The sequence below is a fragment of the Heterodontus francisci genome, chromosome 8, assembly GCF_036365525.1.
Source record: "Heterodontus francisci isolate sHetFra1 chromosome 8, sHetFra1.hap1, whole genome shotgun sequence".
Classification (NCBI taxonomy): domain Eukaryota; kingdom Metazoa; phylum Chordata; class Chondrichthyes; order Heterodontiformes; family Heterodontidae; genus Heterodontus; species Heterodontus francisci.
In genome coordinates this window covers 30,003,551-30,031,258 of record NC_090378.1, presented here as the reverse complement: position 1 = coordinate 30,031,258, position 27,708 = coordinate 30,003,551, and the positions used below count along the sequence as shown (strand labels likewise).

At 43.0% G+C, this 27,708-nt stretch overlaps 2 protein-coding genes across 4 annotated transcripts in view; both read left to right on the top strand.

Annotated features, from left to right (window-relative positions):
* c8h1orf210 (chromosome 8 C1orf210 homolog) overlaps nt 1–8,467 on the top strand; it is a 39,899-nt gene extending 31,432 nt beyond the window's left edge. For all 3 annotated transcript variants that reach the window (XM_068036886.1, XM_068036887.1, XM_068036885.1), the window contains one exon: nt 1,985–8,467. In XM_068036886.1, coding sequence (XP_067892987.1) covers nt 1,985–2,334 — 350 coding nt within the window. In that variant the 3' untranslated portion in view covers nt 2,335–8,467. The remainder of the gene's footprint in view (nt 1–1,984) is intronic.
* Nucleotides 8,468–10,149: 1,682 nt separating this feature from the next.
* LOC137372727 (AP-1 complex subunit mu-1-like) overlaps nt 10,150–27,708 on the top strand; it is a 67,659-nt gene continuing 50,100 nt past the window's right edge. Inside the window, exon 1 of the mRNA XM_068036884.1 lies at nt 10,150–10,273. Coding sequence (XP_067892985.1) covers nt 10,232–10,273 — 42 coding nt within the window. The 5' untranslated portion in view covers nt 10,150–10,231. The remainder of the gene's footprint in view (nt 10,274–27,708) is intronic.

Sequence of the window (27,708 nt, the reverse complement as noted above, 5' to 3'; positions counted from 1 at the left end):
ACAAGGTTGAAAAATGTCATGTTACTATAGACACAAAGTAAGAGTCATGAAAATACATGTCTCTGCACAACACATTCTATTTGGGATAAAGCAGATCCAAGCTTATTACAAACCACCCTCGTAATCTTATAAATTACTTGGGAGTGCATAAGACAGCAAGAGATAAGGCAACAATTCGTCAGTGGAAGAAATAGACCTTTCAGCTGCTGTTACGTGCTGCATACTTTCACTACCAAAAACTTCTTTAGGTGATGCCAACACTTTGTGGCCCACAAAATATAATTTTTCTTATCTATTCATTGAAGGCTGTATTTTGCTAGTTTTTTTCCTTGACTTTATGGAATCTCCTAATGATCTCCAGGCAACTTTGAGTGTGGGTTCACATAGTTTTGAGCCAGTTAGTGCCCTCAGTTATGTCTCAGGTTTGCTCCCAGCATTTTTGATTTGTATTTACAGGAAATTAAGCAGTTTCCATAAACAGACTACCATGTCGGGGGTCACGGCAGGGGGCCCATAAAATACTTGCGGGAGTGGCCCGCCGAGAACGCCCCGCCACATTTTACCGGCAGTGGCGAGGCTTCGGTGCGGTCTCCCTGCCACTTGGTGGGGGACCTTCATTTACATATTAAAATTAATTTAAAAACATGCAGATCAACCTGCCTTATCCCAGAGGCCGTCCCAAGCCATTTTTACGGCTGCCAGCCGCAACTCACGTGCCTTTGGCATTCCGTTCTGAGTTCCAAGGCAAGACACTGGTGGGGGGGGGGGGGGGGGGGGGAGCGGGGAAACCTTTTTAATTGGATGTGGGGATGGTGGGAAGGGGTTGAAGGACAAATGTGATGAGGTTGGAGAGGAAAGTTTGGGGTGGGAATAAAGTTAATGATTGTCATAAAGGCCAATGAAGAAAACATGGGGGGGCGGTTGGGAATTGGTGTCCAGCTTTTAATTATTTTTTGTAACAAATTACAGAATTATATCACTTTAAAGATTCAAATTTTTGCTAAGGGCTTGAAGCCCTTTAAAAATGGTGCCGGCACCTGCATGGTGGCACTGGACACCATTGCTGGGGACAGAGCATCCGCCCCCTCTGCGTCATCGGGGCAGCCACTCCAGCCCCTCTACTTAAATGAACCCCCGCAATATTTTGCGCAGGGACTCAGAGGTGGTGCATCCGTGCCTGAAGGTCACTGACTTCAAAGCATACCGCCATGATGTGTGGCGCGCTAATAAAATTCAGCCCTAAGTCTCCTATGAACCAAAACCTGAATGTTGAAAATCTACGGGCCAGGACCAACATATAATACACATTACAGGCTGAGTGGGATAAACACCACATTATCCTCTGTACATCGAAAGGCAGTAAATACCACACATTATGCTCAGGCTAAAACAAATAATTACTAGTATGTTACTGGTGGCACAAATACTTAGAAATCAATAAGGATAGAGCCATTCAATGAGATGAAATAGCTTATTCAGTATGCATTTTATTATACACAGCCCAGTAGTCTGTAAGGCCTTTAGATGAAGCAGACCTTCATAGATTTCCATATGCAGGAATTATAGGCCGATAATGTGAAATTTTTGGCACCACACAGACCCAATTGACAATTAGACTGAACTGACTGAAAGGTGATTAGTAAATTTGCCACCATGCTTTATTTGTGATTTGTGGTTAAAAATTGTCCAAAAAATATTGTTGAGTAGTGAGAGGCCTGAAGATGCTTAGAGAAAACTTCAGTGTTCCTGTCTTCACATTTGGCAACAAGTATGTTGGATACAGGTCCAAATATCTCATGTGCAAACTTTCACCATCATACTGAGCAGTGTTGTACTCAATGCTTCTCTGTCTTATTCTGTAGAGTTTGCAGGGATTCATGTTGAATTAATACAAATGTTTCTCCAAAGTGTGTATATAATTAAATATTGATTGATGTGTATGCAGCTGAATATTTAATTAACATTATTTTATTGAAATCTCCAGCTTCAGGTGCGCCAACAACAGAAGGTGAGAAGGCATGGCACTATCTTGTTGCAGTTCTGGTAATTGCTATCTCCTTCTCAGTCTTGATTGCAATTGGTGCGAAATTTAAACTCTTTCACAAATACCTCACCAGCTACAGCCACCAGCTGCTACCAGAGCAAGATGTTGGCAGCCAAGACAATGATGCAGTTAGTGTGAGCATAGCACACAGTAGTGAAATGGAGGAAGTTAGGGATCAAACAATGTTCCCACCTGAAGGTCTGGAGGAAGATGACGGATACATTGAGGACAATTACATTGAGACAGAAGTGAAAGCAGAAGATGAGCAGGAGATGCATATTTCCATTTAACAGGAGAACCAGATTCCACCACCTCAAACTCTTCCAAGCCATTATGTTATCCAGGGTACGTACTAAAAAAGTCAACTTCATTTAAAGAGACTCCAAATCTTTTCCGTCTCTTCATTGTATCTGATGGTCAAAGGTTATTGCTCAATGTCATTGGAATTCGTTAAAACCTCTCTACACAGTTCCGATAAAAAGGAAAAAAATTGCAACTATTCGAGCTAGGAGTAAAAATAGAAAAGGCTGGAAATGGACAGCAGGTACATCAGCATCTGTAAGACAAAAGGACAATTTAACGTTCTGATAGCCAAGATGTCCTTTCCTTGGCAACCTTTCCATGCGATCGCAGCTGATGTAATGCCTGTATATTCACCTCTTCCCATAACGTTGGCCAGAGACCCAAGCACTCTAACATGGTACAGCAATTCAAACATACTTTTGCCAATACACACATGCAGTATTTGCTGCTCATGGTGAGCACTCTACAATAAGGAGAGCAAACACTGATTGGATGGCTGCACTGCTGAAGCTCTGTAGTGTCTGCAAATGTTTTCCAGACCTCCATGGGCTTGGCACTTAAACTGTACCTCCTAATCTCACACTGATGCTCTATATTAACCTCCTACACTGTTTCAATGAAGGTCAACACGAGGTTGAGGAACAGTATCTCATCTTTCTTCTGATCTCTGGTCTGAGTACTGAATCTAGCAACTTTAGACCTTAGCCATCTCCCCAATTTTCTTCAAAGCAGGGTTTTCTTAGCATTTTGGATTTAGATTCTCAATCAGATCAACATTCTGACAGAGGTGTCTGCACCCTAGGAGTTGGGTAGTCTTCTCTTTTCAGTTTGGATGAACCCCACTTTTTGTTTCCAGCATTCACTGTTTCCATTTCAGATATAATCCATCTGAAAAGTGTTTTGGTCTTTTGGCTTGGCCTTCCCTGCCTTTATAACAGCTTAGCTATTTTCACATTCGTTTCTTCTTTTGATTGTCTTACTGCAATGATCTTACCAGCTTTCTGCCCTTCAAATAAGAATTCACATGACATTCAAAGATTAACTTTCTGATTGCAGTGCTTGTTGTTTTCATCACTTTTCTGTGTTTAACAGTGTTTAGAAGCTTTCTTATCTTCCAGTTCTCTATTCTGATGAAGGGCCTGCACTTGACAAGTTCACCTGTTTTTCTCTTTACCAACGCTGGCAGATCTGCTGTGTACTTCCAGCATTTTCAGTCCTCAATGTTCCTGTCTTGTTTTTGTGCTTTGTACAAGTTTAGTTTAGTTTAGTTTAGAGATACAGCACTGAAACAGGCCCTTCGGCCCACCGAGTCTGTGCCGACCATCAACCACCCATTTATACTAATGCTGCACTAATCCCATATTCCTACCACATCCCCACCTGTCCCTATATTTCCCTACCACCTACCTACACTAGGGGCAATTGCTAATGGCCAATTTACCTATCAACCTGCAAGTCTTTGGCATGTGGGAGGAAACCGGAGCACCCGGAGGAAACCCACGCAGACACAGGGAGAACTTGCAAACTCCACACAGGCAGTACCCAGAATTGAACCCAGGTCACTGGAGCTGTGAGGCTGCGGTGCTAACCACTGCGCCATTGTGCCGCCCCATGCCGCCACAATTTCCCATGCCCCTAAAACCTTGTCAATCTTCTGAAGACCAGGAAAGTTGATGAGCGTATAGTCTTGCAAGATGTTAAGAATAGATCAAGAGAAACAAAGCAGGGCAGGGGTCGAGGAAATAATGCAAACTAGATAATATTGGAGAGGTTAGGAAGGGAAAATAGTGAAACTTAACTTAAAGGGGACATACAAAGTGTAGCAGTGTAAAAATTAACAGTAGAGGAGTGAAGGTTGGAAGGAAAAAAATTAGGGATAACTTATCAAAATTATGAATCAAAATCATCAAAAAAGATGTTTCCATTTGTGGTGGAAACTAAAACTAGGGGCTATGAATACGAGGTAGGCACCAATAAATCCAACAGGGAATCCAGGAGAAACTTCTTCACCCAAAGAGTGATAATAATGTGGAACTCACTACCCCAAGGAATAGTTGAGATGGATGGCATAGATGCATCTAAAGGAAGCTAGATAAACACATGAGGGAAAAAGGAATAGCAGGCTAAGCTGATAGGGTTAGTTGAAGAAGGATGGGAGGAGGCTCATTTTTAGCATTAACACCAGCATAGACCAGATGGCCCAAATGGACTGTTTCTGTGCTGTGCATTCTGTGTAATGTTAATGCAGAACCGGAGCATCTACAGAGTCAGAAACAAAGTTTATGGGAGTTGAGCAAAGTACAGTGGAATGAGAGAGGAATTAGCATGGTTAAATTGGAGGAAAAAAGTTAGCTGGTAAATAGTGGAGTAACAGTGAGAAATATTTAAGTGTAAGGTTGGTACAACGTAACCTAGCAACACTCAAATGAAGCTAAAAAGGGGAAAACACATACACCCCTATAATGGAAGTTGACAACCTGTGAAGTGCTTAAATTACAAACAAGATATGGTTAAATGGTTGAAAAGATAAATAGCTGAGTGTTTCCAGAATTTGCTTCAGCTTGCCAGCAGATGAAGTTTTTTACTTTTCAATCATTATGGAGTGGGGTCACTCAAAATATGAGCATGATGAAATTATTACACTAGGTGAGGAAATGGCAGCATTCCCCAGTGACTACTTTGCTTCAATATTAACACAAAAAAAGTTCACAATTAGGAAAAAGAGGGTGGTCTGGAGCAATGAGGGCCCCTTGAAAATAGCAGACATGTTGAAAAATTACTTTGAATCAGTATTTACAGTAGAGGAGGTCAGCATGCCAGAAATCCCAAGGAAACTAATATTGAAATAGGGTCAGGGACTCACGAAGATTAACATAAGCCGAGGGCCAGATGGTTTCCATCCCAGAGTTTTAAAGGAAGTAAGTGCGGACATTGCAGATGCCGTAACTAATCTTTCAAAGTTCTCTCAATTCAGGAACAGCTCCTTTAGATTGGAAAATTGCACACACCGCTATTTAAAAAAAGGTGAGAAAGGAAAACCAGGGAATTTATAGATCAATTAGCCTAACATCTGTTGTCAGGAAATTACTAGAGTCTATAATTCAGGATAGGGTGACTGAACACCTTGAAAATTTTCAGTTGATCAGGTATGGAGTGTAGGGGTTGTTTCAACGGGAGCGGCCCATGCTGCTGGGGGGGTGCGGCCTCCGTGAGGCATATGGTGCCCGGTCAGGACGGACCTCCCCCTCCTTGCCAGCCTGCAGGGAGGCTGCCATGTATCACTAGATGGCCTCCTCAGGTGCCAAAGTGCCCTTCTGCTGCTGGTAAAATACCAGCAGTGGCAGGAAGAGGCCCTTAAATGGCAATTAATTGGTCACTTTAGTGCTTCATTGGTTTAAGGGCGGGCGGTCTGCCTGTCACCTCCCCTGCCACTGGTAAAATAGCAGTGGGGGCGGGTAAGCAACGGGCATGGCACCCCAAACTACCACCCTATTTTACACTCCACTAGACTGCTCCCGGAATTTAGAAGATTAAGGGGTGATTTGATCAAAGTTTTCAAGATACCATGGGGAACATTTAGCTTAAATAGAGACAAACTATTTCCACTGGTTGGGAAGTCTAGGACTAGGGGGCATAGACTATAAATTAGAGCCGGACCTTTCAGGAGTGACATTAGGAAATACTTTTTACACACAAAGGATGGTATAAGTTTTGAACTTTCTTCTAAAAATGGCAATTGATACTAGATCAATTGATAATTTAAATCTGAGATTGATAGATTTTTGTTAACCGAAGTTATTAAGGGATATGGGGTAAAGGTGGGTATATGGAGTTAGGTCGTAGATCAACTATGGAACAGGCTTGAGGGACTAAATGGACTCCTCCTATTCCTATGTAATATTCACAGAGGATAGTAAAGGAAATCTTCAAATGCTTGTGGCTGAGGAAGAAGAAAGATTTTCATTTTTATTGCATTTTTCATGATCACAGGACATCCCAAAGAACTTTATAGCCAATAAAGGTACCTGATTTTTGCATTAATAATGTGTCAAGGGTGTTAAAATTTGAAAAGTTCCCAGGGCTAGATAAAAGACACACTTCTGAAGAATGAAGTTGACTAGTGAGGAATTAGTGAACGGAGTAATAATTGTGATTTTTTTTCCAAAATTGATTTGAGACAGTAGCCCTAAATCCCTCCAGTTTGTGTTGCTTTTCCACTCCCTAAAAATGGGAGTGAAATTAATAACAAATTCTTCCATTGTTCATTAAGACTTTTTATACCTTGTTCATGAACTTTCAGAAAGAGCTTACATAGAATTACATTGAACATGTAATGTTGCCAATGGGGGAAATCCAAACCATCAGTTAGCAACCAGCATACCTACTCTACTGGAGTTAGTTCAGCAATGCAGCAGCTAATCTCCTTGGTGGAGTATTATGTTGAGACAGATTTTTTTTGCAATGGTTCAGCGTTGCCATTGGCAGGCCAAGTTTGTCAGAGAGTTCAGGCTGGACTGGAGACTAAGTATCCACCGAAACAGGCTACCATTAGGCTTTTAAACTATTCTGCGGCACTTCGATAAACTAAGCACAGCCCAGCCCAGGGGCAATTCAAACAGATGATCAGCAAACTGCTGCAAAGACCAGATGTGCTACTTAGCTGTATTTCATGGGAAATCGCACATCCCATAAGTTTAAGTAATTATTACAAGTACAAAGACTAAACCCAACCAATAAACCATTTTCAATGCATGCTCCAATGAACAATGAAGACAATTTTTAAAAATCCAATCGTAAGCCGTTTTATTATTTCTGATTTCAATCTCGGAGGTTAATCACATGCAAAAGCACAAATATTCGGGTTCCGACGCTATGGAGCTATTTCAAAATGTGGATATACTGAGGCAAATCAGTAGGGGTTCACAAATCTGCTGGTCTGCTTAAATTTCTACAGTCTTCCACTCTCTGAAGCCGGATTAACGTTCTTGGCCATTACTTCAACAAAAGCAAAATATTGCAGATGCTGAAAACCTGAAATATAAACAGAAAATGCTGGACATGCTCAGCAGGTTAGGCAGCATCTGTGGAGAGAGAGAGAGAGAGAGAAACAGAGTTAATGTTTCAGTTGGATGACCTTACAGCAGAACTGGCAAAGGTGAGAGATGTAACAGGTTTTACACAAGTACAGAGACAGATAAGTGGGGGGGAAGAGGAGGACAGAACAAAAAAGGAAGGTCTGTCATAGGGTGGAAGGAGAGAGGTAACAGAACAAAGTAAAGAAACAAAAAGGTCTAGGAGGAGCTGAAAATGAGAGCAGGGTTAAGATCTGAAATTGTTGAACTCAATATTGAATCAGGAAGGCTGTAAAGTGCCCCAATCGAAAGATGAAGTGCTGTTCCTCAAGCCTGCGTTGAACTTCATTAGAACAGTATAGGTGGCCGAAGACAGCAAGGTCAGGGTGGGAGTGGGATTGGGACGAAGAATTGACCATTCCTTGACTAGTTCAGTGGTTCTTCAGCCACTTTGAGAGGCACAAAATGAGCATTTCTGCGGGCACAACATATTTTTGCTGATAACTATAATTAAATCCGATGGAACAAATTCATCCATCAAAAAAACTAAATTAATTTGCATTTCTATTCTCAGACGCTTTTATAAGCAGACAATGGTGAGATTAACACCCAAGTTTCCACAAGTATAAAACATTCCCAGTTGTGTTTAAGTGGGAAATTATACCCATATGGGAAAAGACTTCTTTTTTCGAGAACACATAGTAGTTACAATCGTAATGTCTCACTGTTGTAATCCTGACAGTGCAAGATGTGGAAAGTGTAATGTCTCACTTTTATAACAAAGAGGTTGTTAAGCAGAGGAGCAAATGGAGACAGGATGGACAACCAAAGCTTCCTTAAAATGATCTTATTCAGGAAATGTAAATATATTTTACATAAGTGATTACAATGCAAAGATCTGTAATTTTGATGCATTCTAATAATATTGTGTTATTGATTATTGCTGATTTTGAAATTGAAAGAATTGACATGATGGAAACTATACTGCATTGTGCTGAGAGTGCTCACTAGAACATTTAATGTTCAGTAAATAAAAATATGTACTTGCTTTTATGTAGTATCTTGTCACATCAAAGCACGTCACAGTTGGCTTGTTTGGAAATGCAATCATTCTACACCAGCAACATCTCACGAACAGCAACAAGTTAATCTGGTTTTCATGGCATTGCTTGAGGGAGAAATGCTGTGACAACCCCAAGAGAGTTTTCTGGTCTTTTTCAAATAGTGCACAGAATTGTTAACATTCATCAGAACAAGCTTAGCCTTTCATCAGAAAGAAGACCTATAGTAAAGGGGGAGGGAGAAGATAGAAGGGGAAGGACAAGATGGAAGGGAAGAGGGGGTGATCATACGAATTAGGAGCAGGAGGAGTAGGCCACTCGGCCCCTCGAGCCTGCTCTGCCATTCAATAAGATCATGGCTGATCTGTTTGTAACCTCAACTCCACATTCCTGCCTATCCCCAATAACCTTACACCCCCTTGCTTAAAGAATCTATCTATCTCTGCCTTAAAAATATTTAAAGACTCTGCTTCCACTACCTTTTGAGGAAGAGAATTCCAAAGGCTCACAACCTTCTGAGAGAAAAAGTTTCTCTTCATCACTGTCGTAAATGGGCAACCCCTTATTTTTAAATAATGACCCTAGATCTAGATTCTCCCACAAGGGGAAACATCCTTTCCACATTCACCCTGTCAAGACCCCTCAGGATCTTATATGTTTCAATCAAGTCGCCTCTTACTCTTCTAAATTCCAGCCGATACAAACCTAGCCTGTCCAATCTTTCCTCATAAGACAATCTGCGCATTCCAGGTATTAATCTAGTAAACCTTCTCTGTACTGCTTCCAACACACTTACAGCCTTCCTTAAATAAGGAGACCAATACTGTACACAGTACTCCAGATGTGGTCTCACCAATGCCCTGTATAACTGAAGCATAATCTCCCTACCTTTGTATTTGATTCTCCTCATAATAAACAATATCATTCGATAAGCTTGCCTAATTACTTTTGCAACTCATGCACTAGGACACCCAGATTCCTCTATATCTCAGAGCTCTGCAATCTCTCACCATTTAGATAATATGCTTTTTTATTCTTCCTGCCAAAATGGACAAGGGGAAGGAAAGTGAAGGAAAAAGGGAGGGGAAGAGGAGGAAGGGAAAGAGGGGTGATGAGGGAATGGGTTAAGGGACAGCAAGGAAGGGCATGAGAGTGAATTGGCAGAGAGGAACGGGAAGGGTGGAGTGGAACAGGGAGGAGAGGCAGTGAGGAATGGGGAGGAGGGACAGAAAGAAGGAGAGGAAGGGCAGAGACGGAAAGAGAGGAAAGTTGGAGAGGGCAGGGGATGAGGGGTAGAAAGGAAGGGGAGGAAGGAGACAGGAAAGGACATCAGCCATTTTCAGATTTACATTGTGATGGATATGTTGGTCCGTATGCACAAACTGCCTGACCACTGACCACCTCCAGGCGCTTACCCATTGTCTCTCAAGTCAAGGAGGCCAAAGATAGAGATAGAGATAAACTGTATATTTAAATGAATATATTTGTGTCTCTGTATCTGTGGGTATTTTTTGCACCTAAATTTTCCTTGCGCCATAGTAGTTCAGTCTCTCTGTATATGAATGTTTATGTGCTGTATTTATATACGGATGGATGCCACTATTTGTCTATGCCCAGCTGCCTGGAGTTATAAAGCTGTCGGTATCGGTGTCCATGACGCGGGAGGATACGGAAACAAGTAAGACTATCCCAGTAAGGCGACGGAACCCTACTGGAAACAGGCTGAGGGCTACTGAGCAGCTCTGGCAATCATGTCAGCCTCGGCTGTGTTCGTGCTCGACCTCAAAGGGAAGGTAACGGCTGGAGTGTTAATCTTGCTGCGAGTTCCATGGCTTTATTCGCGGTTAGATAGCGAGAGGGGGAGGAGAGGCTGGTAGGCGCAGGTACTGTACCTGACTCAGGTGAGTCAGCGGCAGTTTCACAATTTCACTTGCGAGAGAAATTCAGGTTGGGAAATGTTTGTAAACTTTCATTGCGGTTAAAGTTTTTTTTTAAAAGCTCTGTCTGACAGGCTTTCAAGTATCCACAGAGGGCGTTCTTTTCGCCTTAAAATGGAGCAAAAGTTATAGAAGGAATTCAGAACAGGACTAATAAGGATTAGTTTTCATCATGGCTGTTCTCTCTGTCCTTGGAACTCTTCCCCCCCCCCCCCCCCCTGAACAGCCAGACGATTATGTGGCTGTCGGATTAGTTCCTTAAGATTCAGTGACAGAGAACATGAAACGTTTTTCAATGTGTGTTGGACACAGCTTGCAAACTAGTGCAGCCCCTGTTCAGTACTTGGGATCCTCATCCTAGCGTTCAAATCTGACTCCTTCCCCCAGGATTTGTGCCAGCGATATTATTGCTGAAGCATTGCTACTATTAAAACCTGTTTACATTTCCTTCCCGAAACATCTGTGCTACTGATGTTACACAAACAAGACACTTTCTAGAGGCTCAACTGAGTGTAACGTGTTAGAAGGGCAGGAGGAAGAAACATTCCTTATTCCATTAAAAAAAGGCTGCAATGGATTCACATTCTCTGTAGTTGCCTCTGAGCTTCGTTTGCATGTTCAATCTTTTTCAAATATTCTCTGCGTTACGCTGCCATTGTGGGGTATAGAATCATGGGTCACAGCATAGAAGGCCATTCGGTCCGGCTGCCTGCAAGAGCAACTCACCGAGTTCGCCCCCCCCTCCCCCACAACGCCTTTTCCCTTAGCCCTGCAGTTTTTTTCTCTTCAGAAAATTATTCAGTTCTCTTTTGAAATCTACCTCCACCACACTCTCAGCCAGAGTGTTCCAGATCCTAACCACTTGCTGTGTAAAAAAAGTTAACGTCGCTTTTGCTTCTTTTTCCAACCAATTTAAAAATTGGTGTCCTCTGGTTCTAGATTCTTCAGCCAATGGGAACAGTTTCTCTCTATTTACTCTGTCCTTGCGAAAACAAGCTCGAGGAACAGCATCTCATTTACCGATTAGGCACACTACAGCCTGCCGGACTGAACACTGAGTTCAATAATTTCAGAGCATGACGGGCCCCCCATTTTACTTTTATTTTTAGTTATTTTTTCTTTTTTTTGTGTTTATTTTATTTCAGCTTAGTTTGTTCAGTTTGCTTACCCACTGTTTTTTTCATGTTTGCTCTTGCAGCTGTTCAATTTTCAATCTGTTAACACCCTATCTGTACTAATGCTTTGTCTTTCAACACACCATTAACATATTGTTTGCCTTTACTCCATGATCTTCTGCTCAGCTATTATATGACCCTGATCTAGCTGCACCTTCTCCTTTGTTATCTCTTGCCCCACCTCCACTTCACTTGCTTATAACCTTTCACATTTCTAATATTTGCCAGTTCTGAAGAAGGGTCAATGACCTGCAACATTAACTCTGCTTCTCTCTCCATAGATGCTGCCAGACCTGCTGAGTATTTCCAGCATTTCTTGTTTTTATCCCAGCCTCTCCAATCTATCCACATAGATGACAGACCTCATCCCTGAAACCATTCTTGCGAATATTTTCTGCACCCTCTCTAATGCCTTCACACCTTTTAGAAAGCGTAGTGCCCAGAACTGGCCAAACCAGTGTTTTACACAGGTGTGTCATAACTTCCTTGCTTTTGGACTCTATGTCCCCATTTATAAAGCCCAGGATCTTATCTGCCTTATTAACCATGGTTTGTGTGTCCTGTAACAGTCAGTGATTTGTGCATATGGACCCCCAGGTCCCTTTGCTCCTGCACCCTTTTCAATTTATATTACCTCTCCTCATTCCTCCTACCAAAATGTATCACTTAAAATTTGTATTAAATTTCATCTGACACTTGCCTGCCTATTCCACCATCCTATTGATGTCCTCTTGAAGTTTATTACTATACTCCTCACGGTTCACCATAATTCCAAGTTTAGTGTCATCTGCAAATTTTGAAATTGTGCCCTGTACACCCAAGTCTAGGTCAAAGAACAAAGAAAATTACAGCACAGGAACAGGCCCTTCGGCCCTCCAAGCCTGCGCCGAACCAGATCCTCTATCTAAACATGTCGCCTATTTTCGAAGGGTCTGTATCTCTTTGCTTCCTGCCCATTCATGTATCTGTCTAGATACATCTTAAAAGACGCTATCGTGCCCGCGTCTACCATCTCCGCTGGCAACGCGTTCCAGGCACCCACCACCCTCTGCGTAAAGAACTTTCCACGCATATCCCCCCTATACTTTTCCCCTCTCACTTTGAACTCGTGACCCCTAGTAATTGAATCCCCCACTCTGGGGAAAAAGCCTCTTGCTATCCACCCTGTCTATACCTCTCATGATTTTGTACACCTCAATCAGGTCCCCCCTCAACATTGTTTTTCTAATGAAAATAATCCTAATCTGCTTAACCTCTCTTCATAGTTAGCGCCCTCCATACCAGGCAACATCCTGGTGAACCTCATCTGCACCCTCTCCAAAGCATCTACATCCTTTTGGTAATGTGGCGACCAGAACTGCACGCAGTATTCCAAATGTGGCCGAACCAATGTCTTATACAACTGTAACATGACCTGCCAACCCTTGTACTCAATAATAAAAGCAAAATACTGTGGATGCTGGAAATCTGAAACAAAAACAAGAAATGCTGGAATCACTCAGCAGGTCTGGCAGCATCTGTGGAAAGAGAAGCAGAGTTAACGTTTCGAGTCAGTGACCCTTCTTTGGAAGAAGGGTCACTGACTCGAAACGTTAACTCTGCTTCTCTTTCCACAGATGCTGCCAGACCTGCTGAGTGATTCCAGCATTTCTTGGCCTTGTACTCAATACCCCGTCCGATGAAGGAAAGCATGCCGTATGCCTTCTTGACCACTCTATTGACCTGCGTTGCCACCTTCAGGGAACAAGGTCATTACTATATATCAAGAAATGCAGGGTTCCTAAAACTGACCCCTGGGGAACTACACTAGATACCTTCCTCCAGTCTGAAAACAACCATTCACAACAATTCTGTTTCCTTTCACTCAACCAGTTTCATATCCATGTTGCTACTGTCCCTTTCATTCCATTGCTGACAAGCCTGTTATGTGGCACTTTATTAAATGCCTTTTGGAAGTCCATGTGTACCAAATTAACTGCATTACCCTCATCAAGCCTCCTTGTTACTCATCAAGAAACCCAAGCAAGTTAATTAAACACGATTTGTCCTTAACAAATCTGTGCTGGCTTTCAGTAATTAATTTATATTTTGTACAAATGACTGTTAACTTTGTCCTGAATTATCATTTCTAAAAGTTTTCCCACCACCGAGGTTAATCTGACTGGCCTGAAGTTGCTGGGTTTAACAAGAACAAAGAACAGTACAGCACAGGAACAGGCTATTCGGCCCTCCAAGCCTGCGCCTGTCTAAACTAAAACCTTCTGCACTTCCGGGGACCGTATCCCTCCATTCCCATCCTATTCATGTATTTGTCAAGATGCCACTTAAACATTGCTATTGTACCTGCTTCCACCACCTCCCCTGGCAGCAAGTTCCAGGCACTCACCACCCTCTGTGTAAAAAAAAAAAACTTGCCTCGCACATCCCCTCTAAACTTTGCCCCTCGCACCTTAAACCTATGTCCCCGAGTAACTGGCTCTTCCACCCTGGGAAAAAGCATCTGACTATCCACTCTGTCCATGCCGCTCATAACTTTGTAAACCTCTATCATGTCGCCCCTCCACCTCTGTCGTTCCAGTGAAAACAATCCGAGTTTATTCAACCTCTTCTCATAGCTAATGCCCTCCGACCAGGCAACATCCTGGTAAAACTCTTCTGTACCCTCTCCAAAGCCTCCACGTCCTTCTGGTAGTGTGGCGACCAGAATTGCACGCAGTATTCTAAGTGTGGCCTAACTAAGGTTCTGTACAGCTGCAGCATGACTTGCCAATTTTTATACTCTATGCCCCGACCGATGAAGGCACAATGCCGTATGCCTTCTTGACTACCTTATCCACCTGTGTTGCCACTTTCAGTGACCTAAGGACCTGTACGCCCAAATCTCTCTGTCTGTCAATACTCCTGAGGGTTCTGCCATTTACTGTATACTTCCCACCTGCATTAGATCTTCCAAAATGCATTACCTCACATTTGTCCAGATTAAACTCCATCTGCCAAGTCTCCAACCGATCTATATCCTCTGACAATCCTCATCACTATCCGCAACTCCACCAACCTTTGTGTCGTCCGCAAACTTACTAATCAGACCAGCTACATTTTCCTCCAAATCATTTATATATACTACAACGAGCAAAGGTCCCAGCACTGATCCCTGCGGAACACCACTAGTCACATCCCTCCATTCAGAAAAGCACCCTTCCACTGCTACCCTCTGTCTTCTATGACCGAGCCAGTTCTGTATCCATCTTGCCAGCTCACCTCTGATCCCATGTGACTTCACCTTTTGTACCAGTCTGCCATGAGGGACCTTGTCAAAGGCTTTACTGAAGCCCATATAGATAACATTCACTGCCCTTCCTTCATCAATCATCTTTGTCACTTCCTCAAAAAACTCAATCAAATTAGTGAGACATGACCTCCCCTTCACAAAACCATGCTGCCTCTCGCTAATAAGTTTGTTTGTTTCCAAATGGGAGTAAATCCTGTCCCGAAGAATCCTCTCTAATAATTTCCCGACCACTGATGTAAGGCCCACCGGCCTTCAATTTCCTGGATTATCCTTGCTACCCTTCTTAAACAAAGGAACAACATTGGCTATTCTCCAGTTGTCTGGGACCTCACCTGTAGACGATGAGGATGCAAAGATTTCTGTCAAGGCCCCAGCAACTTCTTCCCTTACCTCCCTTAGTATTCTGAGGTAGATCCCATCAGGCCCTCGGGACTTATCTACCTTAATGCTTTGCAAGACACCCAACACCTCCTTTTTGATAATGAGATGACTGAGACTATCTACATTCCCTTCCCTAGGCTCATCACCCACCAAGTCCTTCTCTTTGGTGAATACTGAAGCAAAGTACTCATTTAGTACCTCGCCCATTTCCTCTGGCTCCACACATAGATTCCCTTCTCTGTCCTTGAGCGGGCCAACCCTTTCCCTAGTTACCCTCTTGCTCTTTATATACGTATAAAAAGCCTTGGGATTATCCTTAATCCTGTTTGCCAATGACGGTTCATGACCCTTTTAGCCCTCCTGACTCCTTGCTTAAGTTCCTTCCTACTGTCTTTATATTCCTCAAGGGATTCGTCTGTTCCTAGCCTTCCAGGACTTACGAATGCTTCCTTTTTCTTTTTGACTAGGCTCACAATATCCCACGTTATCCAAGGTTCCCAAAACTTGCCAAACTTATCCTTCTTCCTCACAGGAACATGCTGGTCCTGGATTCTAATCAACTGACATTTGAAAGACTCCCACATGTCAGATGTTGATTTACCCTCAAACAGCCGCCCCCAATCTAAATTCTTCAGTTCCTGCCTAATATTGTTATAATTAGCCTTCCCCCAATTTAGCACCTTCACCCGAGGACTACTCTTATCCTTATCCACAAGTACCTTAAAACTTATGGTATTATGGTCACTGCTCCCGAAATGCTCCCCTACTGAAACTTCGACCACCTGGCCGGGCTCATTCCCCAATACCAGGTCCAGTACGACCCCATCCCTAGTTGGACGATCTGCATATTGTTTCAAGAAACCCTCCTGGATGCTCCTTACAAATTCTGCCCCATCCAAGCCCCTAGCACTAAGTGAGTCCCAGTCAATATCGGGGAAGTTAAAATCACCCACCACTACAACCCTGTTACCTTTACATCTTTCCAAAATCTGTCTACATATCTGCTCCTCTACCTCCCGCTGGCTGTTGGGAGGCCTGTAGAAAACCCCAAACATTGTGACTGCACCCTTCCTATTCCTAAGCTCCACCCATATTGCCTCGCTGCACGACCCCTCTGAGGTGTCCTCCCGCAGTACAGCCGTGATATTCTCCTTAACAAGTAATGCAACTCCCCCACCCCTTTTACATCCCCCTCTATCGTGCCTGAAGCTTCTAAATCCTGGAACATTTAGATGCCAATCCTGTCCTTCCCTCAACCAAGTCTCTGTAATAGCAACAACATCATAGTTCCAAGTACTAATCCAAGCTCTAAGTTCATCTGCCTTACCTGTTCTCCTTCTTGCATTGAAACAAATGCACTTCAGACCACCAGTCCCGCTGTGCTCTGCAACATCTCCCTGCCTGCTCTTCCTCGTAGTCTTACTGGCCTTATTTACTAGTTCCCCCTCATTTATTTCACTTGCTGTCCTTCTGCTCTGGTTCCCACCCCCCTGCTACACTAGTTGAAACCCTCCCGAGTGACGCTAGCAAACCTCGCAGCCAGGATATTTGTGCCCCTCCAGTTTAGATGCAACCCGTCCTTCTTGTACAGGTCCCATCTGTCCCTGAAGAGATCCCAATGGTCCAGATATCTGAAACCCTCCCTTCTATACCAGCTGTTCAGCCACGTGTTTAGCTGCACTATCTTCCTATTTCTAACCTCACTGGCACGTGGCACAGGGAGTAATCCCGAGATTACAACCCTTGAGGACCTGTCTTTTAACTTTCTACCTAACTCCCTAAACTCCCCCTGCAGGACCTCATCACTCTTCCTGCCTATGTCATTGATACCGATGTGTACCACAACCTCTGGCTGTTCACCATCCCCCTTCAGAATGCCCCCTGTCCGTTCAGAGACATCCTTGACACTGGCAGCAGGGAGGCAACATACCATCCTGGAGTCTCTTTCACATCCACAGAAGCGCCTATCTGTGCCCCTGACTATCGAGTCCCCTATAACTATTGCTCTGCGCTTTGTCCCTCCCTGCTGAACAACAGTACCAGCCATGGTGCCACTGCTCTGGCTGCTGCTGTTTTCCCCTGATAGGCCATCCCCCCCCAACAGTAACCAAAACGGTATTGTTGTTAGAGAGGGGGATAGCCACAGGGGATTCCTGCACTGACTGCCTGCCCCTTCTAGCGGTCACCCATCTATCTACCTGCACCTTGGGTGTAACTACTTTTCTAAAACTCCTGTCTATGATGCTCTCTGCCACCTGCATGCTCCTAAGTGCATCCAGTTGCCACTCCAACCGATCATGCGGTCTGTGAGGAGCTGCAACTGGGTACACATCCTGCAGATGTCGTTGTCCGGAACGCTGGAAGCGTCACGGACCTCCCACATCTCACAGGTGAAGCACGTCACCCCTCTAACTGACATTTCTAGCACTAATTAATAAATTAATTTAAGATAAATAAATACTTATTAAATCCTTACTAAATTGTTATAATTAACTATATGGTCCCTAGTGCTAGATTCCTACTGTAAATATTAAATGCTAACTGAATACAGTAATCTCCTCCCTCTGGTTTAGTTACTCTACTTATTAATTAGTTAATTAGGGTTTTATTCAGTTTTTATCAATGTTTTATTTTCAAATTCAGTAAAAAAAAAAAAAATCCCTATCAGCCAAAAAGGTCACAGCTTTCCTGTGACGTCACTTTCAGTTTTTTTTACCAGAGGTAAGTTTTTTTTTATACTTACCCGTCCGGAACTCTGCCCTCCGAATCTTCTCCCAGTCAGCTGTGCTCTTTGGAAGCTCTGGGCTCCGCTCACTCTGAGGACAGGTAGGAAATGAAAGGAGCTCCTCGCTCCCTCCTTACCGAACTTCCTCACTTACCAAACTTCCACTGTAGCACTCTATTGCAACCCAAGTCAGCACTCCAGTGCAAACAAAAAAGAAGTGCGTCTGATAGTGACTTAAATGTGGATTTACACATATGTGCCAGCTCACCTCTGATCCCGTGTGACTTCACCTTTTGTAGCAGTCTGCCATGAGGGATCTTGTCAAAGGCTTTACTGAAGCCCATATAGATAACATCCACTGCCCTTCCTCATCAATCATCTTCGTCACTTCCTCAAAAAACTCAATCAAATTAGTGAGACACGAAACCATGCTGCCTCACGCTAATAAGTTCATTTGTTTCCAAATGGGAGTAAATCCTGTCCCGAAGAATCCTCTCTAATAATTTCCCTACCACTGACGTAAGGCTCACCGGCCTATAATTTCCTGGATTATCCATGCTACCCTTCTTAAACAAAGGAACAACATTGGCTATTCTCCAGTCGTCTGGGACCTCACCTGTAGCCAATAAGGATACAAAGATTTCTGTCAAGGCCCCAGCAATTTCTTCCCTTGCCTCCCTCAGTATTCTGGGGTAGATCCCATCAGGCCCTCGGGACTTATCTACCTTAATGCTTTGCAAGACGCCCAACACCTCCTCCTTTTGATAACGACAGGACCCAGACTATCTACATTCCCTTCCCTAGACTCATCATCCGCAGTGGCGCAGTGGTTAGCACCGCAGCCTCACAGCTCCAGTGACCCGGGTTCAATTCTGGGTATTGCCTGTGTGGAGTTTGCAAGTTCTCCCTGTGTCTGCGTGGGTTTCCTCCGGGTGCTCCGGTTTCCTCCCACATGCCAAAGACTTGCAGGTTGATAGGTAAATTGGCCATTAGCAACTGCCCCTAGTATAGATAGGTGGTAGAGAAATATAGGGACAGGTGGGGATGTGGTAGTAATATGGAATTAGTGTAGGATTAGTATAAATGGGTGGTTGATGGTTGGCACAGACTCGGTGGGCTGAAGGGCCTGTTTCAGTGCTGTATCTCTAAACTAAGTCCTTCTCTTTGGTGAATACTGATGCAAAGTACTCATTTAGTACCTCGCCCATTTCCTCTGGCTCCACACTTGCACACTTTTTTGAACAAGGGTATAACATTTGCAATTCTCCAGTCCTCTGGTACCACACCTGTATCTAAGAAGGTTTGAAAGATTATGGCCAGTGCCTCTGTAGTTTCCTCCCTTACTTCCCTCAGTATCCTCAGATGCATCTCGTTGGTCCTGGTGACTTATCAACTTTAAGTACAGCCAGCCTTTCTAATACTGTCTCTATCAATTTTTAGCTAATCCAGTGTTTCAACTACCTCCTCTTTCACTATGATTTGGGCAGCATCTTCTTCCTTGGGAAAGATAGATGCAAAGTACTCATTTAGCACCTCAGCTATGCCCCCTGCCTTCATGTGTAAATCCCCATTTAAGTCACTATCAGACACACTTCTTTTACCACTCTTACTATTTATATGCCTAAAGATGACTTTTGGATTTCCTTTTATGTTAACTGCCAGTCTCTTATTGTGTTTGCGTTTCTTATTTGTTTTCTTAATTCACCTCTGAACATTCTATATTAGGCTTGGTTCTCAACTGGATTATCCCCCTGACATGTGCCATATGCATCCCTTTTCTGCTTCAGCTTCTGGCACAAGGAGCTGATCTACTGGCACAGGCTATACCTAAACCAGGCTGGGGCCAGGTCCTAGTGGAAAGGATAAATAGGACTGTAGAAAGGATTTTCAACTAGTGATGAAGGGGAGGAGGGCAGGGAAGACATTGGAACAGGAGTAGGTGATTCAGCCCCTCATCCCTGTTCCACCATTCAATTCCATAACCCTTATTACCCTTTCCTCACAATTTTACCAAACTCAGTTTTGAAAATTTCAATTGACCCAGCCTCAATAGCTTTTTGGGGGAGAGAATTCCAGATTTCCAATATGCTTTGTGTGAAAAAGTGCTTCCTAACATAACACTTGAATGGGTTCCCTTGTTCTGGCCTTTCTCACGAAAGGATATAGTTTCTCTGTACCCTATCAATTCCATTAATCATCTGAAGCACCTTAATTAGATTCATCTTTTACACTCGAGGGAATAAAAGCATAATTTAATCCTTTTTAGCCCAGGCATCATTTTGATGAATCCACACTGCACCCGCTTCTAAGGCCAATATATTCTTCTTTAGGTGCAATTCCTGGATCTTGGTACTCTAAATGGGATTATATAACTGCAACATAACTCCAACTCCTTAATATCCCAGCCCCTTTGAGATGAACTCCAATATTAGTTTTTAGTTTTAGTTTTAGAGATACAGCACTGAAACAGGCCCTTCGGCCCACCGAGTCTGTGCCGACCATCAACCACCCATTTATACTAATCCTACACTAATCCCACATTCCTATCACATCCCCACCTGTCCCTATATTTCCCTACCACCTACCTATACTAGGGGCAATTTATAATGGCCAATTTACCTACCAACCTGCAAGTCTTTTGGCTGTGGGAGGAAACCGGAGCACCCGGAGGAAACCCACGCAGACACAGGGAGAACTTGCAAACTCCACACAGGCAGTACCCAGAATTGAACCCGGGTCGCTGGAGCTGTGAGGCTGCGGTGCTAACCACTGCGCCACTGTGCCACCCCAATTCCATTAGCTTTTTAAAAAAAATACCTGTCCATTAGCTTTTAGTGATTTAAGTGCATGGACCCCTAAATCTCTCTGTTCATCCAGAGTTTCTAGTTTCTCACCTCATACTGAATAGATATTCTGCCTCAGTTTTCACTGAAGAGACTAAAAAAGTAGAAATGACAGGAGTAGAAGTCAAGGGATATTACTACAGTTAAGGTAGTAAGAAAGGAGATACTAGGCAAACTGGCTAAGCTTAAGGAGAACAGGACTCCTAGTTGAGATAGATTGCACCTGTGGGTATAAAAAGAAACTCAGGAGGAGATTGGTATCCCTATATAAAAGTTCAATACAAGGCGGAAGTAGAACTAGAGACCAGTTAGCTTGAAGTCAGTGATAGGAAAAAGTATGAGAATGTTTGCCGTGTGCAGTTTTGGTCCCCATATAAACAAAAAGGATATTGAAGCACTGGAATAAGTACTGAAATATTTACAAGAATGTTACAACAATGTGCTAGCCTTGGCTCAGTGATAACACTGCTGCACTGTCAGATGTGCTGTCTTTAAAATAAGATGTTACCCCGAAGCCCTGTTTACCCTCTCAGGTAAATGTAAAGGATTGCATGGCACGATTCAAAGGAGAGCAGGGGAATTTCTACCTGGTGTCCCTCAGCCACCATCACTTAAAAATAACAGATTAAGAACAGGAGTAGGCCATTTAGCCCTTCAAGCCTGTTTTGCCATTCAATGACTTCATGGTTAATCTAAAACACAACTCCATACCTTTGCCCCCATATGCGTTATAATACCTTTGGTTAACAAAAAATCTAAATCAATCTCATTTAAAATTAACAATTAATATAGCATCAATTGCTATTTGAAGAAGCAAGTTCCAAACTTCTACCAGTCTTTGTGTGTAGAAGAGTTTCTTAACTTCACTCCTGAAAAGGTCTGGCTCTAATTTTTAGACTATGCCCCTAGTCCTAGATTCCCCAAGCAGCAGAAAAAGCTGCTGTCTACCCTATTTGTTCCCTTAATATCTTGAAAATTTTGATTAAATCACCTGTTAACCTTCTAAATTCCAGAGTTTGTGTAATTGCTTCTTGAAATTTAACCTCAGAGTCCAGATATCATTCTGGTAAATTTACCCTACTCCCTTCAAGGCCAATATATCCTTCCCAAGATGAACTGTTCACCAGTAGCCCAGGTGTGGTCTACCTAGGGCTTTGTATAACTAACAATTTCTACCCTTGTGTATTCTAATCCTCTAGATATAAAAGCCACAATTTATTAGCCTTTTTAATTATTTTCTCCATCTGTTCATGACTTTTTAATGATTTGACCTCACATTTTCCTACATTGAAATCCATTTGCCAGTTTTCCCATTCACTTCATCTATTAATATCTCTGTAATTTCATGCTTCCATCTATACTACTTACAATGTCATCTATTATTGCATCTTTGGCAAATTTGGATATGTGGCTTTCTATCTCATCATCCAAGTCACTAATAAGTAGAGTGAGCAGTTGAAGCCCCAACACAGATCCTTGTGGGACACCACTAGGCACATCCTGTCAATTACAGCACTTGTCCAATTTCCCTACTCTATGTCTCCTGCCACTCTGCCATTTCCTAACCAGGTCAATGATAGTTAGAGATACTTCCAAGCCTGCTTTAGAAGAAGACACTGAGACTAGAATGCTTTGGTGGAGACTGTTTATTGATTGCCACAGACTTTACTTCTCCACCCAACACCTGTTCACCCCATTGCCTTCAACTACTAGGTATTCAACATCCATTAACAAAAACAACTTAGACACTAACAGATTCCCCATATGTGTATTTAAAGAAAATGAAAAGAGAGACAAAATAATGATACATTTTTCTATCTTACGTTATACCATCAACCTTTAACAGCACCAGTCATTAACATATAGTATATTCCCCCTTTAAAGAAAACTTGTTTAAAGAATTACAATGTTTTTTTGTTTAGTTTTTAGAGATACAGCACTGAAACAGGCCCTTCGGCCCACCAAGTCTGTGCCGGCCATCATCCACCCATTTATACTAATCCTACACGAATTCCATATTCCTACCACATCCCCACCTGTCCCTATATTTCCCTACCACCTACCTATACTAGGGGCAATTGCTAATGGCCAATTTACCTATCAACCTGCAAGTCTTTGGCTTGTGGGAGGAAACCAGAGCACCCGGAGGAAACCCACGCAGGCACAGGGAGAATTTGCAAACTCCACACAGGCAGTACCCAGAATTGAACCCGGGTCGCTGGAGCTGTGAGGCTACGGTGCTAACCACTGCGCCACTGTGTCATCTTAACAAAAAATAATTTCCACGTTTTCCTAACTCTTCATAACACAAGACAACCCTTTTTGAGGACATCCAACAATTTCTTTGAATAAGCACCTCTCTTCGTAAAATAATTCGACCCTTTTTATTTTGGAAATTTCCTTTCTTTCCAACATTTCTTCTATACTTGAGAGATCAATCCTCAACCTCTTTTCCACGACACTTTTTGCCGAATGTTCCTGAGAGAATTGTTATCTGTATAGCATTCTATAGGAAAATATTTTCTCCAATTGCCCCTTATAGAAGAGTTGCTTTAAAATACTCAAATACATACCCATATCTATCACTTCTATCAGTGCAAGTGTCTCAGCAGCTAAGGTGCCTTTAACTATCCTTCTTATTTTCTTCAATTCCCAGGCTAATGGACAATATTTATCATTTCTTCCCACCAAAAATATAATGAACCCTGCTGCGCTCAAATAACCATCAGGAAGATTAGCGTGTGAGGCGTCTGTAAAAATGACTAATTTGATTTCTTCTGGGTCACCCAAGGCTGGAAACTTGAGTGTAAATTTGTCTAAACTCAATTTATTCAATGTCTTATTTGCCTTCAGCACTTCCCCAACAGTAGCGTGTTTCAGCATGGTGCTGAATGGCATCCAGACTAGTTTGTGTGCACAACCAGTTTAATTGCCTGATTAAACTCCTTCCTTAGCTGCAGAGTCTTTCTTTTGTGAGGATGTGGCCCGATTTATTGCCATCCTATTAACATTCTCTAGGTAAGACTGTTGATTTAGGGTTACCTCCAACTTAGTCTGCCTTTTATTCAACCCTATATATTTAAAAGCTCCGGAAGCCTGACTTCCAATTTTAATTTCCTGTGGAACTTTATCTACCACAAATTTCTCAAATGCCGCAGAACCTCCCCACAGAAAATAGTCTATGTGCATCAAGAAAATGCGCGTCAGTTTTTCTTCATAGTACCAATAAAAGATTGCTGGATCCACTTTTAGCCGAATACAAACAGCTTTAGTAGGATGGACCTAATTGAAAAATACCACATCTTGGATGCATCGTTTAGCCCATAAACACACTTGTTTAGCTTCCATAATTTCCCCTCTGTATCTCCAGCTTCTTTTGGTGGCTTTAAAAATATTTCCCTTTGAAATTTCTCCCCTTGCAAAAATACTGCTTTGATGTCAATGGGCTTGCACTCCCATGAATGTGTCGCTAAAAGGGCTAGGAAAATCCGTGCTTTTGGGGAGTCCACTGTAACTGCTTGGTCACCTAGTCATTCCTCAAATCCCCGAGCTACAAGTCTGGTCTTGGCTTTATACATACCATTGGGAAGTACTTTCTCTGTACAGATCCATCTATGGGATAATGCTGGTTGTCCTCTAACTGGCACCTCCGTGTATATGCCAAACTCTCCAATTGTTAAGTTCTTTTTGTTTTGCATCCTTCATCAACCTACCATCTAACTTGTTAGCGGCCACTAGAGCTTCTCTATCATAAGGGCTCCTACTTCTTGTGGCGCTCCTTGCCTGCTCTCTGGTCCTTGCACTTGTGAAACTATGTCTCTTACTAGATTTTCTATCCCTTTCTGGATTCTGCTACTTGACCTGTCCCTCCTAAGACCAGACTTCCTTTCACAAGTTTGTGACCTTTTCCTTGGACTATGATCATCTTCAGGCCCACTGTTTGAACTTGCACTACATTTTCTGGCCTTCCACATTTTCACTTCCTTCTGCCAATCTATAGTTCTGATGCCCTGTCCCTTGTCTTGCACATTCAGCCAATGTTTGTATTTCTCTGCTCTTCCTATAATGGTGGCTTCCCTCCATTCACTAGCGCCTTCTAGCATTTGCGTCACTCTAGTCCCAACTTTCGGTAGTTGACCTTTGGGATAAATGGCCTTATCTTAATCTTTACTATCACTTGGTCCACTCTCAGTCAGCCCATTACGAGCAACAGATTGTGGCAGATAAAGGTCGGCACAGTGGCGCAGTGGTTAGCACCGCAGCCTCACAGCTCCAGCAACCCGGGTTCAATTCTGAGTACTGCCTGTGTGGAGTTTGCAAGTTCCCCCTGTGTCTGCGTGGGTTTTCTCCGGGTGCTCCGGTTTCCTTCCACAGCCAAAAGACTTGCAGGTTGGTAGGTAAATTGGCCATTATAAATTGTCCCTAGTATAGGTAGATGGTAGGGAAATATAGGGACAGATGGGGATGCGGTAGAAATATGGGATTAGTGTAGGATGAGGATAAATGGGTGGTTGATGGTCGGCACAGACTCGGTGGGCCGAAGGGCCTGTTTTAGTGCTGTATCTCTAAACTAATATGTGCATCATCAGTGTCCATCATTTGTTCAGATTCTGTCAATGTACAATCAGTGCCAATAGAACCATAGAAATATTACAGCACAGAAGGAGGCCGTTCAGCCCGTCGTGTCTGTGCTGGCCGAAAAATCTAGCCATCCAATCTAATCCCACCTTCCAGCAGCTGGTCTGTAGCCTTGCAGGTTACAGGACTTCAGGTGCATGTCCAGGTACCTTTTAAAAGTGTTGAGGGTTTCTGCCTCCACCACCGATCCGGGCAGTGAATTCCAGGCAACCACCACCCTCTGGATGAAAAAGTTTTTCCTTATGTCACCTCTAATCCTTCTACCAATCACCTTAAATCTGTGCCCCCTGGTAATTGACCTCTCCGGCAGGGGAAACAAGTCCTTCCTGTCTACTCTAACTAGGCCCCTCATAATATTGTACACCTAAGTTAAGTCACCCCTCATCCTCCTCTTCCAAGGAAAACAACACTAACCGATCCAATCTTTCCTCATAGCTGCTACTTTCAAGCCCCGGGCAACATTCTTGTAAATCTCCTCTGTACTTTCTCCAGAGGAATTATGTCCTTCCTGTAATGTTGTGACCAGAACTGTACACTATACTCCAACTGTGGCCTAACCAGCTTTTTATACAGTTCTAACATTACATCCCTGCTTTTGTATTCTGTACCTCTGCCAATAAAGGAAAGCATTCCATATGCCTTCTTCACCACTCTGTCTACCTGTCCTGCCACGTTCAGGGACCTGTGAACATGCACTCCAAGGTCTCTCACTTCTTCTACCCCTCTCAATATCTTCCCATTTATTGTGTATTCTAATGGTTTCGTTGCCATGTTGCAAAATTTCTGTTTTGCCATCAGTGTCTATAACTTTTCCTGGGCCTCTCCATTCTTTCTGCCCTTCTCTTTTGTAATACACTATGTCCCCGGTATTAAAATTCTTTTCTGATGGCCTGATCCAATACCGCAAAGCTCTCCAGATTTTTTCTTAAACCTCTGTCTTAATAAATGCTCTTCTCCCTGCATGCATGGCATTCATATGTTATGCAAAAATTGAACCAATTGTAGTCCCCGCTAAAGCTGGGGGATGATCCCACATTATCAAAGGTATTTTCAGATTCCTGCCAGAAACTAATTGATAGGGGCTGTAGCCCCCAAATATTTGAAGCGTTTTTTTGCATGTACTACCCATGCCAGAGCAGTCGTCAATTTACAATTTGGTTGGTTGGCTAAAAAATTTTTCTGAGCATTTCGTCAATCGTGGTGTGATTTCTCTCACAAATCCTATTACTGAAAAGAGGTTTCTGCTGCCATGTGCATTGCTACACTATTCATATTTTCACACATACTCCTGAAATCATTGGCAAATTCTCTTCCGTTGTCAGTTAGAAATCTAGCCGGTGCACCCAGTCCCATTCCTATCCACCTTTCCGTTATCTTGTCCACTATTAATTTATAGTAAAGGCAAAAAAGTACCATTGGCAGACTGAATCTAGTCACTAAGCCTATAAAGTGTAGAAGAAAAATGTTTGTCTTCATCCCATACCTTCAAGTCCATCGTTGCGGTTTCATTATTGGGGAGAAGGTGGTGTAGTGGTAATGTCACTGGAGTAGTAATCCAGGGAACCAGGCTAATGCCTTGGGGACATGGGTTCAAATCCCATCATGGCAGTTGGTGGAATTTAAGGGCGGCGCAGTGGTTAGCACCACAGCCTCACAGCTCCAGTGACCTGGGTTCAATTCTGGGTACTGCCTGTGCGGAGTTTGCAAGTTCTCCTTGTGACCGCGTGGGTTTTCGCCGGGTGCTCCGGTTTCCTCCCACAGCCAAAGACTTGCAGGTGATGGGTAAATTGGCCATTGTTAATTGCCCCTAGTGTAGGTAGGTGGTAGGGAATATGGGATTACTGTAGTGTTAGTATAAATGGGTGGTTGTTGGTCGGCACAGACTCGGTGGGCCGAAGGGCCTGTTTCAGTGCTGTATCTCTAAAATAAAAAAAAAATAAATTAACAGAACTTATTAGACACTAACAATAATCATCTAGCATTATCTCCCAGCTGTTGATGGGAACATGTTGTACACATGCTTTTCCCTACATTATAACAGTGATTATACTTCAAAAGTACTTTGTTGGCTGCAAAGCACTTTGGCACATCCTAAGATCCTTTAGAGTCACTATATAAATGCAAGTCCTTTCTTTCCATGTATCTGAATTGTAAGGATGGAATGATCAGGAAGAATGAGTAAGCTGGGGCACTTTTGTCTGGAAAAGGGAGCCTAAGAGGAGCCTCAGTAGAGGTCCTGA